General features: G+C 38.0%; 1 protein-coding gene across 5 annotated transcripts in view; it reads right to left on the bottom strand.

The window, feature by feature from the left end:
• RBL2 (RB transcriptional corepressor like 2) overlaps positions 1-17,634 on the bottom strand; it is a 53,727-nt gene extending 36,093 nt beyond the window's left edge. For 2 of the 5 annotated variants that reach the window (XM_044760745.2, XM_044760746.2), the window contains exons 1-8: positions 17,255-17,627; positions 14,921-15,051; positions 12,167-12,367; positions 8,882-8,946; positions 5,503-5,631; positions 3,133-3,293; positions 2,977-3,041; positions 1,900-2,086 (exon numbers count right to left, since the gene is read on the bottom strand). In XM_044760745.2, the coding sequence (XP_044616680.1) occupies positions 1,900-2,086; positions 2,977-3,041; positions 3,133-3,293; positions 5,503-5,631; positions 8,882-8,946; positions 12,167-12,367; positions 14,921-15,051; positions 17,255-17,494 (1,179 nt within the window). In that variant the 5' untranslated portion in view covers positions 17,495-17,627. Of the gene's footprint in view, positions 1-1,899; positions 2,087-2,976; positions 3,042-3,132; positions 3,294-5,502; positions 5,632-6,635; positions 6,851-8,881; positions 8,947-12,166; positions 12,368-14,920; positions 15,052-16,417; positions 16,537-17,254 lie in introns of those variants that run through there. The other 3 variants (XM_014827786.3, XM_014827797.3, XM_014827806.3) reach the window with 3 other exon arrangements.
• Positions 17,635-17,925: the final 291 nt, after the last annotated feature.

Below are 17,925 nucleotides of genomic sequence, written 5' to 3'. Positions count from 1 at the left end.
ATAATAAACAATTCTTTCTTTGTTTCTATCCATCGATTGATCTATCTACCTACCTACCTACTATCAGACAAATTTTTCTTTTACCTACCTAGCCAGTGATAAATACTACGAGGAATACTAATTGTAGAGTAGTAGAGAACGGGAGTCCTGGGGGCTGGGGAGGATATTAGTGGTTTTATTTTATACAGGAGTCAAGTTATGAGAGACCTGAATGAAGTGAGGAAGTAAACTACATGAATATTGTGAAGAAACATGTTCTAGGCAGAGGAAACAGCAAGGGCAAAGGCTTTGAGTTGGGGGTATGCTTGTTATAGCTGAAGAACAAAAAAGGACGTTAATGTGGCATGAATGGAATGGGTGAGGAGGAAAGTGGTATGAGATGAATTCAGAGAGGTAGCAGGGCTAGATCACTGAAGACCTTACAGGCATTTGTAAGAACTTTAGCTTTTATACCATTTACCCAACTGGAGTCACCACGATTTTCTTTTTCTCACACTCTAGATCCAAACCATCAGGATATACTGTGGGTGTTATCTCCAACATACAACCCAGATACAACCGTTTCTCTGATTCAAGTCACCATGAACTGTCACCAGAATCATCGCAATCGCCTCTTAATTCCTACTTTCACTCTCACCTCCGTCCCACCTCCCCACAAGACATTTAAAAATGTAAATCAGTCAGTCACTGTTCTCTCTAACACTTTCCCAATAGCTTTCCTCTCCATCAGAGCAAAAGCAAAAATCCTTACCATACAGGCTTCCAAAGCCCTATGTGGTCTGCCTGTGCCTTTTGTCTCCTTCTCCCCTCACTTCTTAATCACTCTTTCCCTTATTCACTCTATTCCTACCACACTGACGTTCTCACTGTTCCTCCAAAAAGCCAATCATATTCCTACCTCATGGCTTTGCACTTGCTGTTCTTCTGGCTTCAAATACATTTCCCAGCTATTTGCACAACTTGCTTCCTCACTTACTTCAGGTCTCTGTTAATGTTATGTCCTCAGAGATGCCTTTCCCAACCACCCTATCTATAATAGTTCAAGACCCATCCATTCTCCCTTCTCCCTAATCCTTTGTATGACTACTCTATTTTTCTTCAACTACCAGCATCTGATATGTTATATATTTACTTGTTTGGTTATCTATTGTCCATCTCCCCACACTAGAATATAAAACAGGATATTCATGGCTATTTTGTTCACTGATGTATCCCCAGTGTCCAGGACACAATCTGGCATATAGAAGACTTTTAAAATATTTGTTGAATGAATAAGTAAACTAATCTTAAGTCTGGTCTTACAGGTGAGTTACCCCTTGGAATTATCCATACCGCCTCTGGAGGCACTTGTCAGCAGTTGAATATTTTCTGTGAACACCACAACCTGAAGGAAAACTCTTAGTCTCCATCATCGTAAGTGTCTGCATGAAATAACACCACACGATCCTGAAACTCAGTTTAACAGAATTTTCTTAAAAACTACAGATTCTCAAATCCTCTAGTCTCTTAGAAGAAGGCACCAATTCAGGTCAATCAACATTTTCTAAATGCCTACTATATTCAATATGTAAAGACTGTATATCACTGGCCCAATTTTCAAAACCAACAATTATCAGCATGATACATTTATTTAAATTTATATTAAATTCTTTTTCTCAGATCTAACCAAAAACTTTGAAAGTTGATTTTAAGAAAAATTAAATCAGTAAACATAAGAGATAACTTTTTCAGTTAAGGTTAAGTATGATGGAAATTTTCTTTTTTGTATTGGAAGCAAGTAAAACACACACACACAATTACCAAAATAAGAGAGAACCTCTGGCATGGCCGCTCCTGTATTTCTACTCTTCTGGCACAGCTGCTCCTGTATTTCCCCTCTCCTGGCATGGCTCCACTCACCTTGTCAAAGTGCTGCTGCAGGATGTTTTTCATCTGCACTCTTTCAGCAGTCTCTGTTCCTGAACCAGTATTCAGACACCTCGACAGAGTCCCAATTTCCTCTTCAGCATCCTCTCCAAGAAATATCCGTTCATCTAAATTCCCAACAGATAAAACATACTCCTCATAGGCCTTATTGATGGCTTTACTATAGGAAAAAAAAAGGCAAAAAAGTACACTCATAGAACTGCCATTTCAGTTAATGTTTTAAGCCACTTAGTTATTTCCTTTTTTTAACTACTAAAAGTTCTAACAATTTTGTGAAAGTTAAATTTTAGTGGGATCACTGTTAATTATAAAAACTGAGGAGTATAAATCGCAAGCTTGCTACACTATGCTCCTCCATCATACAGTAAGTCTATTTTGCTGACAGTGTTTCAGGGTGTGTACACTGTACCAACCTGCCTGCTAGGTGCAGCTACTGGTGAGAAGCTACATTATCTTTCCTGGTTGCTCCAAGCACCTCTGAAGACCTCAGTACTTCTATATCATCATTTTTCTCCTATATGGTTCCAAAAGAATTTCTTTATTTCAAAAATTATGATCCAAAAGCTCAACTGTTAAAGCTTTAAAGAACAGCCATACAATTTTCGATAAATTTTAAAACATGTGCTTAGATGAACAGTTGATAGAATTTCCTATTGCTTCCCTATATTGTCTCACAAAACATATTCTAAATTTCCAGGGTACAATTAATAAAAAGACTAAACTCTGAACTTTCTTAAGTATATAATTTAAAATATTAAAACGGCTTTTTTTTTTTTTTAAAGATTGGCACCTAAGCTAACAACTGTTGTCAATCTTCTTTTTTTTTTTTCCTCCTGCTTTATCTTCCCCAACCCCCCATACATAGTTGTATATCTTAGTTGCAGGTCCTTCTAGTTATGGGATGTGCGACACCGCCTCAACGTGGCCTGACGAGCGGTGCCATGTCCGCGCCCAGGATCCAAACCCTGGACCGCCGCAGCGGAGTGCGCAAACTTAGCCACTCGGCCACAGAGCGAGCCCCCAAAACGGTTTTATAACAGAAATACTCACAAACTCTCTCCAAAGTTCCCAGGTTCTAAGAACCCAGTAAGATTTTCTTCTTTTCCCTTAAGGAGCTATGATGAAAGAAAAGATCCTTAAGTCATCATATTAATAAAATTTTTTCCCAGAAAGTATTTTCACATTACTTCTTTACTACTTACAAACCTTTTTTTCGTAAAGTTTCCTAATATAAGGTTTCCAGAAATGTTCCTTTATTCCCTTTGCTTCCAAAACTAGGCCATCATGTAAGGAACAGAGTTTCTCAATGACACAAGGTGGGTCAGAGGAAGGTTTAGAATCCTTAGCATGAAAATCTTCAGACAGGCCTATGATGTATAGAATCATAGAACAGAGTCATCAGGTAGCATTCAATAAACCAAACTGTAATAAACTAAAATATAAATAATAGAGAGTATAATCAGCATATGAGTTAGCATATGAGCATATAGGAAATAGTATATACGGGCCTAATTTAACTCTATTTAAATATACCTCAAAAATAGCAAATAGAGGTAAAGTGTATCACTACTCAAAAGATTTCAATTATGTAAGTACAGATGGTTAAAAAAGGAAAATTTGGGAAGAAAATATTTGTAAATCATATATCTGACAAGGGGTTAATCTCCATAATATATAAGGAAGTCACACAACTGAACAATAAAAAATAAAACAGCCCAATCAAAAAATGGGCAGATGATATGAACAGACATTTTTCCAAAGAAGATATACAGATGGCCAATAAACACATGAAAAAATGTTCAACATCACTAATCATCAGGGAAATGCAAATCAAAACTACACTAAGATACCACCTTACACCTGTTAAAATGCCTATAATCACTAAGACTAAAAATAACAAATGTTGGAGAGGGTGTGGAGAAAAGGGAACCCTCATACACTGCTGGTGGGAATGCAAACTGGTGCAGCCACTATGGAAAACAGCATGGAGATTGCTCAAAAAACTAAAAGTAGAACTACTTTATGCCCCAGCTATCCCACTACTGGGTATCTACCCAAACCATTTGAAATCAACAATCCAAAGTAACATATGCACCCCTATGTTCATTGCAGCACTATTCACAATGGCCAAGACATGGAAAACAATCCAAGTGTCCATCAACTGATGATTGGATAAAGTAGATGTGGTATATATACACACATACACACAATGGAATACTACTCAGCCATAAAAAAGACAAAATCATCCCATTTGCAACAACATGGAAGGACCTGGAGGGAATTATTCTAAGTGAAATAAGCCAGACTGAAAAAGACAAACACCAGATGATTTCACTCATGTGGAATATGAACAAACACATGGACAAAGAAAACAGTTCAGTGGTTACCAGGGGATGGGGGTGGGGGATGGGTACGGGGGGGTGAAGGGGAGCACTTATGTGGTGATAGTCAAGAAATAATGTACAAGTGAAATCTCACATTGATGTAAACTATTATAAACTCAAAAAAATTTTAGTATATTGTTATATGTCTAAAACACGCAAAAATAAAACATAACTTTGCAAATAAGCCTTGCATTCAAATACAAACTACCACTGGAAAAAAATTACTGTTCAAAGTATATGCTGTTTATATGCTTTCATTTAATTATATTAGATGTATTTATCCTATTAATTCATAGCTTATTCTTGCCCTAGACCCAGTGCAAGAAAAAATATATTTTTTAAATAATGAAAGAGGAGAAAAATGAAGGGAAGCATGTATATAGAAATATAAACGGTAATTAGGAAGGAAACGAGAGAAAAATAGAATACAAAGAACATTACATTTACCAAACCAGGAGTGACTGAAGTAACTAACTCCACTAACTTTAAAAATCTACGTCAAGTCAGACAAGCTGAAAATCTCATTATAGCCACCCCAAAATCGACACTCAGAACCCTACACCATGGTATTATTCAAATAATGGTAGCATTATATACTAGCTCTACAAATATTTTTTAATATTTGCTTTGTAAATCATAATTTGGTCTCTTACCATACATCATTCATAGAAATTACATACCTGAAAGCCTTCCAAACACATTGCCAAAATAATTATCATTTCCATACATCTTTTAGTTTAAGAGCGAAAGATTCATTTTACTTACTTTAGAACCATAACTACTACTCTTCTGTAGAAAGAAAGTGAAATGAAGATTCTTTCAGTAAATCCATGTTGACCTATTGTGTGTCAAGCAAGAAGCTTGACAATGTAGAAAAATTACCATCAGCTCTAACGTCATCTTTGCTACTCCAAATTGCTAAATCCCTTCTTCTTCTTAAGCATATTTCAGAAACTTCTCAAGTTGTCATCTAAGACTTAAACTTTACAATATTTGTAACTGCTCTTTCCATAAATATTTTTACAGAGAGCTGAACTCCTAGTCATAAGTACTCTGGAGAACATGACAATCGAGCTTTTCAGAGCACTTAGATTCGCTGATGCTGGGAAACCTGTACTACGTCTGCAACACCCAAGAGCAAACAGAGTGTGGAAATGTGAGTTGTCCAGTAAGCTTTGATTTACAAACTTACCTTTAAAATTAGGGTTCACAAGTTCTTTACGATTGGAACATTGAAGGGCATTTCCATAAACTAAGTCCAAAGCACACAGCAAAAGATGATAAGAATTGACCAAATCATCACTAATCATGGGGAAATTACCTACAGAATTATAAATACTAAGAGTTAAATTTGAATTAACTTTACAATATTTTAAAAATAATTTCTTCTTTAGTTAAAATATTATACAACACTATACAAAGCTGACTCAAGAGCTACATAAAATGTTTTGACAAGTTTACATTTTGAAATATTACTCTCATAGTTTAATAAATTTCTAAGAGTTTAACGAAAGCCAAAACTTTACTAAAAATGCTGTTCATTCACTCAATATTAACTAAGAATTTATTAAATACCTAATATTAAATGACCAAAATTTTATCAACATTGGTTTTTCCTTTGAAAATTCTGAACAGAAACAACTTCATAAATTATCTCAAACTGTAAGAAATTGTTTTGTATGAAAATATTTTTCTGCCAAGAAAACTAATAGAAATACTTAGACAGGAACAGCTGAAACAATGATTCATATCATTATTTTTTTAATGTATGTACTTTAAAAAGACCAGGAGCTATAATCAGACTCCTAACAGTACCATTTTAAATACTTTTCTACATAGTAATATAAGCTTATACAAATTAATGCAATAGGATAATCATGAAAGATACTTAAGTTCTAGAGCTAATATCCCAGGAGTAAATTGTTGATGCTTCATAACAAAGAAAAAAGAAACCCAAACTTAAATCTATAGACATGTCATTTCTCCAGTGCTGGTTTAAGTCCAACATGTAAAACAGTTTTTACAGGCAGTTAAACAGTTTTATTATTCTTAGAAATTAAGAAATATTTCCAGATTTTTTATAACTTTAAGCATATCCCTTTTTTCACTAAACACTGCAAATATATGCTTCATATTAATTTCACATTCTTATAACATCAGATGAATTCAATTTAAATAGCTAACATACATCTGAAGAATTATTTCTAAACCTCAATATTTTCACACTTAATGCCTACCCAAATGTGCACACACACACACTCTCTCTCTCACACACTGCTTTGTTTCAGGCTTTTTTCTCTCCTTTCCTCTAAAGTTACCACTTACCTCTATGTACCAGGATAAGTAACTCTTTTTTCGCCTAGATGCAAACACTCAAGAAATCAACTTAAATTAAATTAAAGAGAAAAAAGTATTTTTCTGTTGCCAGAAAGGCAAATGACAATTAATAGGTTAAACTTTGCCTTGAATAACCATACTAACTTTCGTTAGTTCCACTGTAAAGATGTTTAATATTAAAATATACTCAGTTCCTCACATGTAAAGCAGGAAGTGGCACTTTACTGGTTTCAAGCTACAAAGCAGCCTATCACACTGACAAGTCTAAACTTGTCACTGGTGTGTACTTGCCATAGAAGGAAAAAAACAGCAGCAATCTAACTTCCAACAAAAAGCTAAAATGCCCCTGAAGATCAGAAGCTAATTTAAACTCCAGGACTGTCCTAACATGATATACTTTACATGTCAAATCCTGACTTTAGAAATAAATTTCACTTCGTGAGATATTTTATCTTGCAATCAACAAAAATAACCTATTTAACTCCAGAGTTGACTTATTTATCGGGAATGAGATTTGAGATCTCATGTGAAACAGGAAGTGGCACCTATTGGTCTTCAGGCCACAAAGCCCTTCATGATGACAAGCCCAAACTTGTCACTGGTGTGTACTTGACATAGGAAGTCAACAAAGATAACAGGCAAAAAGTTGGCTACTTATCAGGAATGAGATAATCTGGGATGCCCACATGTTGCAGAGAAAGTCACGAGAAAGGTGGCTATAAAAGAGTACAGCTCCCCTCAAATAACTAGAACTGAATAAAACCAATTAAACTACTCTATTAGAAAAGATCTTAGTGAATCATAAAAGATCATAGTGCTGGACGGTGAGAGGACAAAGTCTCTTCAGATCAAATAATTATAGACTGAACTATTAATAATAAGATAAAGCTCAAACACTGAGTTAAATGCAGAGACAAAAAGTATACCACCCAAGTTGAACAAATGAGACCAAAATCTAAGAATGATAAAATTCCTTTTTAATAGTTTATATAGTACCAAATACATTTACCCCCAAGTACAAATACACCATAAAAGACATAAACAAAACAGATAAAAATCCTACAATTCAGATATACCTGCCCACAATCAAATGACAAGATTAATATCACATATAACCCCAGCCACAGCAAGCTAAAAGTGGCAGCAATTGTTGCAGCCACTGTGAAAACAGTTTCCTTATTTCATGCCACCGATCACATCACCTTTACCTCCACTAAAGAAACATGCCAATGTGATAAAAAGCAAAATAACAGCTTATTTTTGACAGAAGAAAGATTTTTCTTTTCAATCAAGCATGCAGCTCAGGCAAAAAAGGATGAGCTCTCTAACTAGCTAGAAAGGACCAACTATAATCAGACAAACCAAACCTCAAGACCAAGGGAGTGACACATACTTGCTAGAAGGTCTTCACATCCAGCATGAAACCAAGAGCTAGGAAATCTGGATTCAAATCCTAGCTCTGTTTCTAGCAGCTAGTTTCTGGGCCTCAGTTGCCTAATCTTTGAAGTAAATAAGTTTGGTTAGTTGACCTAATAATGAGAATATCTTATATTTATAAAACTCTTTCTAGCTCTATGATTCTTTGATTTTAACTTTGCATTTTATTGGGCTATCTTAATGGCAAAGGCATTCTACACATCTATAGAAAAAAGCTATGTAACTCATGTAACTGTACTTTCTTTTCTTCCTTAGATTACTAAGATCATTTCTACAGAGAAATACAGAGAGGACAAAAATATATTTCACTGAAGGCAAACCTTGGGTAGGTTAAATAAGATGAGAAGGGAGAGAAAATAAATTGTATGTAAAGAAATATGATCAAGCATATTTATCTGAACAAAATGCAAAAAGTAATCTGATCTACTTTGAGGATGATCAGTCCCACTCAACTAAACAACACATGTCTCATGAAAAACACAGCTCAAGATACTGGCATAGACACACTAAGGCGTTTTCAGTCCATAATTCAGGAGAATAATTGCTTTGGATGGAAAAGATGTTGTGTAAGAACAAAATTAAAAGATTTCCCATTTAATAAGAGAAGTTTTGGATATTGTAAAGAAAATCAAAAGATTCTTTTATGAAAAGCCAATACTTTAAAAACAATCTGGGATTAAAACCTTTGAGAAATTTTTCAGTAAGAATCTTTTCCTGATACACGTTACAGATTAACAAAAGCAGTACTTGAACATTTAAATAAACTAATATCTAAATAAATAATACTCTTTTCTTACCTTTTGCATATATAAAAAGCACCCAACAAAAATGGAAAACTTCAGACACTGTACAGGGCTGTCGCCTTTGGGGGGAGAAAAAAGTCATGAGATAATAGAAGAATTAGAAAAAGACATCACAAATGACTATAAATTGAGAAACAAAACCCACAGTTAGAGGGAGTGATAGCAGATTCACTTCACATGTATAATGTACAACAAATTCTGTTCCAACTAAATATTGAGAAGGAAATAGCTGGGAGCCAGGGAAAGAGTTCATCTCGGAAAGAAGAAAATTCTGAAGAACTATAAAAGCTTTTCGAGGTCATGATAAATACAGTAGAAAATAAAATGAGTAACAACAGTTCTTTTGATGGCATCAGCGAGGCTAATGTTGCCTTAAGACCCAGGTACGTACTTAGATATTTCCCCAAATTTTTCCCCCTATCCTAGCTGATGAACTCTAAACCCTTCCTCCCTAAAGACATTCTAGAATATAGCCAGTCACCAAAGGACTTTTTAATGTAAATTCTGGGCTTCCTATAATTCCTCACACTTCTATCATTAAGAATTTCCTGCTGTATTTTGCCAGGTCGTCTGCTAAAGAGAGTTTCTGACCTGTTTTAAGCTTGGCTTTTCTATCAAAACCTCTGCCAATGTTTAGATAAGACATCTGTTATTTCCACATCCTGACAGCCTTATTCTAAAAAGGAGACAGGTTTAGTTCCCGCACTGTCATTAGTTACACACACTTGCTCTCCATGTGCCTTAGTCTCTTCATCTGCTAAAAGATTATTCTACTTGGGTATAATATTGTACTTAATTCACCAGTCCATGGCAAGGATTAAATGTCAGCGCCCTGCTTTAAAAGTAGCCTCCTACCACAGGCATGTGATAAACTATCTAGCTTTGATGTCTAACAAGATAAAACTCAAAACTTTTTAGCTTAACACTGAAGTCATTCTAAAAACTGGCTCTAGGGGCCGGCCTGGGGGCACAGTAGTTAAGTTGCACGTTCCACTTCGGTAGCCCAGGGTTCAAATGTTCGGATACTGGGCGTGGACCGACGCACTGCTTGTCAAGCCATGCTGTGGCAGGCATCCCACATATAAAGTAGAGGAAGATGGGCACGGATGTTAGCTCAGGGCCAGTCTTCCTCAGCAAAAAGAAGACGACTGGCAGCAGATGTTAGCTCAGGGCTAATCTTCCTCAAAATAAAATAAAATTAAATTAAATTAAAATAAAAACTGGCTCTATAACTCTAGAACAAACCTAACCTACTCAGCCAAATGTCTTCTTGCTTTGCTGCTTCAGTGTCTTCATTCTTTATCCTCTGCATAGAAGGCTCTATCTCTATCTCCAAATTCACCTAGGAAAATCCAACACACTGTTGAAGACCTATTCTACTTATTCCATGGAACCTTACCTGACTGGCTCACACAGAGTGGTTTATTTTTGCCTACAAAAGTCCTACACTTCTATTATCTTTTGCATTTATACATGCCTCCTCTCCCTGAATATCCTGTACACTCTCAAAAGACAGCGTCTGTGGGTTTTTGGCTTTTTTAAATACTTGTGACCTACGTGATACCTAATAAAGTACTTCACACAGTAAGCTCTCAATAAATACTCAGTGACAAACTTTCAAGGCTGGTGTGGTGAGATGCAGTACAGAGTCGTGGTGAAGCACGTGGGCTCTGCAGGCAGACTCCCTGAGTTTCAATAACGGCTCCACACTTACTAACTGTGTGACCTTGGCCAAACTACTTACCCTCTCACGGGCTTATTTTCCCCCAGCTGTAACAACAGTATTAACTTCATCAAGTTGTCACAGGGATTAATTGAAGTAAATATATGTTTAAGTATTAGAAGATTTCCTGCCCCATAATAAATGCTCAGTAAATGGCATACATCATTATTATTATTATCAGTCAAAAGTACTATTAAAAAGCATACAAAGTGACATAAATGTAAAATTTTTAAATAAAGTTATCTTATAATTTTCTTAATTAGAATTAGGTAGTATATAAACCCCAATAAATATCAAAGCAAGTACAATCAGAAATCATTTTCTACAACACTCCAAAAAAAAGAAGATATCCCATATCTTTCTATAAATGATCACATCAGCCTCACTCAGACTTGGAACAAGGCTTCTATCCAAACTTTAAATTCTTAATCGTAAATAGTCAATTCCCCAAAACTGCAAGCAAACTAGACCAGCTGCTTCCCTATCAGTGGGGTCAACTATAAAAAAATGTACAGTTTGTTTTATTTTTAAAAGGTGCTCACTCACTGTAAACATCCTTCACAATTTGGGAAAATTTTTATATTGAAAGAGAAGCAAACATTCATTCATTTACAATAACTCCTTTTCCCCTACTTTTCTTGTCAATGTTTTCCTAGTTCTATTTTTTTTTAAAGATTTTATTTTTCCTTTTTTCTGCCCAAAGCCCCCCAGTACACAGTTGTATATATTTTAGTTGTAGGTCCTTCTAATTGTGGTATGTGCGACGCCACCTCAGCGTGGCCTGATGAGCAGTGCCATGGTCCGTGCCCAGGATCCGAACCAGTGAAACCCTGGGCCACTGAAGCGGAGCATGCGAACTTAACTACTTGGCCATGGGGCCGGCCCCTCTAGTTCTATTTTAAGAACAAATTCCCACTTCTACTTTATGAAAAAAACTTTCATGATAAAGGTAGAGAATCTGTATCCCATAACTGCCCCTATCTATCGGGAAAGATGGAAAACACTGAGCCAGAGTAAATGTACAGACTTTACAGACATGATCAGAAAGCACAAATTCCTAATAGTTTCAGTTCCCCTATTCTCTCCCCAATTCAGTTTCTCTACTCTTGATTGCTGTAAACATCAAAATAGAGAAGCCATTTCAGGGAGATTATTACTCAGTTTGACATAAAAGTTAAATAGTAGAAATAATCAATAGGTATTATATATAGAAAATAACAGAAATAATGAATATGGTCAATAATAGAAAATTAAGTAGTCAAATTCTATACCTAAGGTGGCTAATGGGGTAAAATATCTAAGGTCTGACTTTTGTATTTTTGGTTGCTTACACGAAAAGGGAAAGTTTATGTAAACAAAGACCCCATACACTGTGCAATCTGAAAGAAGTCAAATTCTTCATGAAAAGCAAGAAGTTATTATTAAAAGAAAGCTACTGGAGAAACAGATTATGAAATCACATTTGTTTTTTAAGACTAGCAAAATACACTGAGGGATCAACACTGTAGCACAAACAGACAAATGTGCATTCCTGACTAACAAATATAAAAACATACCGCTGTTTTCTTCCTCTTTGTTGACGAGGCTGCTCCTCTTGAGGATATTTAAAAATGTCCTGGAAGATGGGTTCGTATTTCTTAAAAATTACAGCAGAAACAGTGAAGTTTCTTTCTAATCTCTCAGTACGTTCTCTGAAATGTTGGGGTAGATTTGCCATGTCTTCCCACTTCTTCATCTTGTTGAAAAATTCAATTAAGCTGATATTAAAAATAAAAAATGACATATTTTCATAATTAACACAAAGGTAAATGTATAAATATAGGTAATTAAAAGTAAACAAAAATTAACTCATTGAATTATATTACATTTAGACAGTGATATAAAATCACAACTTGTGCCTCTGACTAGCTTAATCTCTTACAGATTGGTTTATTTCTTTTATCTTCTTAATCTACTTTTCTTCCGAGATTACCTGTGGGTTTTTAAAAAATTATGAAATATATAAAAATACAAAATAAATAATTAACAATTAACCGAGTAACATAACCAACATTCATGTACCCAAATGCCAGATTTAACGAATATTAACATACCGAATCAATTTTGCCATATTTGCTTCAGGTTCTACATAAACAGCCAGAGTTCCCATTTGTACTCCTTCCCAACCCCATTCCCCACTCCTCTTCCCAGAGGATAACCGCATTCTAAAGTTAGTCTGAACCCTTCCCACTCCTGTTTTTATACTTACTGTACTTACTATGTTTACTATACGAATATATATGTATCCATAAACAGTAAGTAGTATCTTTTGTATGTGTGGTTTTAAAATTTTATATAAATGGTATCATTCTGTAAGTAGCATTCTGCAACTTGCTTTTTCATTCAATAATGTTTCTGAGATTAATGTTGATATATGTAGATCTAATTCATTCATTTTAACTGCTAAAAATATTCCTTCATATGAACTTTCATGATTTTTTAAATTCATTCTCCAGTTGAGCTTTCTAATTTTTCATTATAACAAAAAATGCTGTAATGAACACATTCTTGTACAGGTATGTAACAGTTTCTTTAGAAAGTACCCCAAGAAGTAGAATTACTGAGTCAGAGAATGTGCATTTTCAATTTCACTAGATACTGCCAAATTTCCCACTAAAGCGATTGTGCCAAGTTATACTCTCACCAGCGTACACCAGCAATACAGAGGTCCTGTTTCCCCACGTAACGACCAAACTTGGTATTTACCAGACTTCAAATTTCCCCTACTGATGAGAATGAAATGCTATCTTGTTTTTACTTTGAACTTCCTTGGTAACTAGTGAGACTGAACATCTTTGCCTATATCTATTAGCTATGTGGAGTTTTGGCCTTTGTGAAATTGTTTTATTTACCCATTTTTTAGTTGCTGTTTGTCAATTATTTAAACATTTGATAGTAGTACTTGATATAATTCTGGATACTGATCTTTAGTCAGTTATATGCATTGTAAATATCTTCTCCCAATCTGCTCTTTGTTTTTAATCCATCAGTCTATTATGGCAGAAAAGTAAATAATCTGAACCCATAGGTAAAAATTTAAAGATAAAAACTGAGTTTTTGAAATGGAAATAAAACTGAAGCCTGGGATTGTATTACTTGCATTAAAATGTTAGATAACTTTAGTTTACTATAGTTTATAATCATGATTCCATAATTTGACCTTTGCTTCTAAAGTTCCTTGTCCATCACTTAAGTGGATTACTCTGCCTTCACTTCTCTTCTTGGTAACGATTATGCTTTTGCATCTTATTTAAGTCCACTTCTGCAGGTTTACAGCCCAGGTGTTCAACTCTTTATGCACTGCCCCTTGTTCTGAAGCCTAAATATAACTCAGGATGGAGTTCAAGGTTAATAAACAGACTATGGCTAAAATATTACATTTCTTGTTAATTATTTTAACAGTAAGTGATTTTTTAAACCCTTAGGTCCATAAATTTTGACAGTGGTATTTCCCCCTAAATTGCCAAACATCCTTTTCCCACCAATCTTTAATAAGCCCTAAGAGAAAATTCACCCAAAGGCACAAATAATAAATGTAATCAATTACACAACAGACAGAAAAAGCAATTTCTGCCTCTTCTTTAAAACATTATTTGACTTTTTCTATAATTGATTATAATAGTGTCGCTTTTCTCCAAAACAGGAAACTGAGAAGTATTTACACGCCCTGTTTATACTAAGTTACAAGTCCTGTACATGTAGCTCAAAGTTTAATACCATATAGGGGCCGGCCCAGTGGTGCAGCGGTTAAGTGCGCACGTTCCACTTTGGCGGCCCGAGGTGTGCTGGTTCGGATCCTGGGTGTGGACATGGCACCGCTTGTCAAGCCATGCTGTGGCAGGCGTCCCACATATAAAGTAGAGGAAGAAGGGCACGGATGTTAGCTCAGGGCCAGTCTTCCTCAGCAAAAAGAGGAGGACTGGCAGCAGTTAGCTCAGGGCTAATCTTCCTCAAAAAAAAAAAGCAAAGAAAAAGCTTTCCTAAAGTTTCTCAATATCCTTATTTAGACTTCTCCCTTTGTAATCACAATGATGAATCAAAACCTTTAATAGTAAATAGTAATTTAATACCTTAAAATTTAAATATTTTTCACCAAAGAAGTAAAATATAATGGACACTAACTTAGATGTGGTAAAGAAAAACCATGACCTAGCTTCTAAATTCAGCACTCCATAGGTACAAATGCTCAGAAAATGATGAGCAAAGAGAATTCTTACCACCATGATGATTTTCAATTAGTCACACTACTTTTCAAACTCTAACATAGTTACCTCTGCTCTGAACATCGGAGGATTCTAGTTAAAGATACATAGTTTCCTTCAACTGTCCCTTTGCTTACAGTTGGCACAGATTTTCTGCAGGCCACATATAAGGCACACGCTAACCAGTGAAGATCATTTCCCTGTAAAATAAAACAAAATTGACTTTTAGCTAATGAGCTACATATATTTCAATATAAAAAAATTCTTGTGTTTAAACTGGAAGTGTTATTTATATGTTTGTGAGAAATTGTAATTTCAGTGATGGCCGGATCCCATGTGTTCTTTTTATAATGTGACATGGACATTCTTCCACTCAGTGGTAGGAGTCTGGGTTCCCTTACTTTGAACTGTCTTAACCAATAGCATAGGTGAAAGTGATACTATGTAACTTCCCAGATCATAAAAGGCAATACAGATTCCACCTGGCTCTCTCTCGGACATGTGCCTTGGGAGTCCCAACATGGGAGCAGAATACCTTGGGCAAATTACTTAACAGTCGCAGAGGCTCAAGTTTCTCATCTGAGGACTGTGAGAATTAAATGAGTTATAAGTATAAAGCACAGAAAATACAAGAAATCAAAGATAAAGTTCTATAACCAGTATTCTGTATTAAATACCACTTGAGCTTTATTTTCCATTGTACACTTCCATGAGCCTGACATCCCACATCATCTTACAGCATACCTGACTACAAGCTCCACAAGGGCAGGAATTTTTACGTTTTGTTCACTGCTCCATCCCCCGCACCTACAACACTGTCTGGCAAAGAAGAGGTGATTAAAAAATACTTGATAAGTGACGAAATATTCATTCATTTATTGGGTAAACTGAGCTAAGAATGTGAGATCGAAGTCTTAAAAAAATTGAGTCATCAGACGTGTTTTCAGAAATAATTTACTAATCGTCTATCATTTGTCAGTTGCTTATACACTGACTTCATGTGACTTAACCTCTATGAGTTGAAACATCACAACTATATGGTGATAATACTTGTTTTATCTAATTTACAGGATCATCCTGAGGGTAAAAAAAGAGCTTATTTGGAGGCAATTACGCCCATCACCAAGAAACAGTCCTTCTCTTTGCCTGGCCACAGGGACCACCGAGAAATAAAGAGGAACATTCAGCCCGAACGCCTAAGTACATGAAGAGCTTTGTCAGCTCTAAAGCACCGTCTACATGAGGGCTTCATGTGCCAGAAACTACACGTTACCTTATTTAGCCTTTAGAACAGCTCTGTGGGGTAGGTACAAATATTTCAAATTGACATATCACAAAATTCAGTTTTGGAGTGGTTAAGTAAATTGTCCAAAGTCACCCAGGTCTGTCAGATTCCAAAGCCACTGTATCAGTCGCTTTTCTTGTTTTTTCTTTCTTTTTTTTTTTGGTAGATATAACAATGGGGAGAAGAAACTCAATTAAACTTCTATTAAGGCAAGAATAAATTTACAATAACCTTAGTGATTGATCCCTACGCAAAAACACCCAATTATAGTCAACTAATACCTTGCTTCGGCCTCCTCATTCTGAGCCCATTTGCCCTCCTCTTCCCACAAACTGTACAACAAGTTAAGAAAACCCTCGGGCCTCCAGTTTAAATGCCACCCACAGGCCGGCGCATGGCGGATAAACATCCCGACTTCCGCGTCACTTCCCATTGGCCCGCAGAGGGGAGGCGCCTACAGAGCCGAGCCTCACTGGCTGGAATGGCCATTTTTCTCGTCTGCAAGCCCGTCGGAAGAGAGGGACGGAACACGCCTAAGTCACGGCGACTACTAGCGTCCTGTGCAAGGGCTGGGCTCACCAGAAGGCCCTAAAAGACGGACGGGGCGAGTGTCTACGCAGGAGGCAGAAGTCCGGGCCCTGGCCCGGGGCGGTCCGTCTTTGTTGACACAGACCCAAGCACAGCCCGAATCCGCACGCGGGGGCCCACGGCGCCGCGCCCGGACAAAGGCGCCCGGCCGCAGGGCAGCTCCCGGGGCCGCCGGAGCCCCCCGAGCCCGCAGGGCCCCGCCCCCTCCGACGGCCCGGACGGCCGCACCCGTGCGCTCTGCCCAAAGGTGCTGCATTCTGTCATCGTGAGCCCGGCACGACCCCAGCCTCGCGGCGCTCCTTCAGGGCAAGGGGCTCCCCCTCGGCAGCCGACAGAGAAGAACCGCGAGACGGGTTCCCTGCGGCAGCTAGACGGCTTGGCAAACCCAGCCTCCCGGGACGAGGGTGCGCGGAGGGTCCCCGCCCCCTCCAGGCGGCGACCGGAGCCCGGCCTGCCGGGGCAGCCCCGCGGGCGCGGCCGTCCCCGCCGCGACCCGGCCCCGAGAGGCGCTCGCCGGCCGCCGGGCGTACCTCCAGCGTGTAGCTCTCGCTCATGCTCCGGTAGCTGTCCCAGGCCTCGGCCCGTGCCGCCTCGTCCATGTTGAGGCGGCTGCACAGCTCGTCGAACCGCTGCTGGGTCTGAGGGGCTGGCGACCGGGCCGGCTGCCCTGCGTCCTCCGCCTCGCCGTCGTCGTCCTCCTCCTCATCCGAGGCTGCCGCCGCCGGAGGAGGAGGCGGGGGCGGCGGCGACTGGTCGCCTCCCGACGGCATAGCGCACCCTGGGCGGCCGGTCCTCAGGTGATGTGAGGGCCCGGGCCCGCAGCCATTCAAACCGCGAAGCGCCCGCCTGTCGCCGCCCGCACGGCTACTGCGCCGCTGCCAACGGCGCTGGACCTCACGTAGGCACCCGTAGTTCTGAGCACGGCCTGCCGGGAAATGTAGTTCAGGCCGGAGGCCCGCGGGGGTCAAAAGTCATATTTAAAAAATCAGCTCGCCCGGTCCCCCCGGGCTGAAATAAAAGCAGCGTCTGTACGTGTTAATTACTACCTCCCCATCGTAATACGATTCAGCAGGGATGTATTGAAGACCAGGCATCCAAGAAACATTGACATATGAAGGTTTAGGTCCAAGGTGTCCCCAGAAATAATACTCGTCACCTGGGTGTCCTTATCTAAAACAATAAGAATAATAGCAAGGGCCTG

This window comes from Equus asinus, chromosome 28 (assembly GCF_041296235.1).
Source record: "Equus asinus isolate D_3611 breed Donkey chromosome 28, EquAss-T2T_v2, whole genome shotgun sequence".
Classification (NCBI taxonomy): Eukaryota; Metazoa; Chordata; class Mammalia; order Perissodactyla; family Equidae; genus Equus; species Equus asinus.
This window is presented reverse-complemented; position numbering and strand designations above follow the sequence as displayed.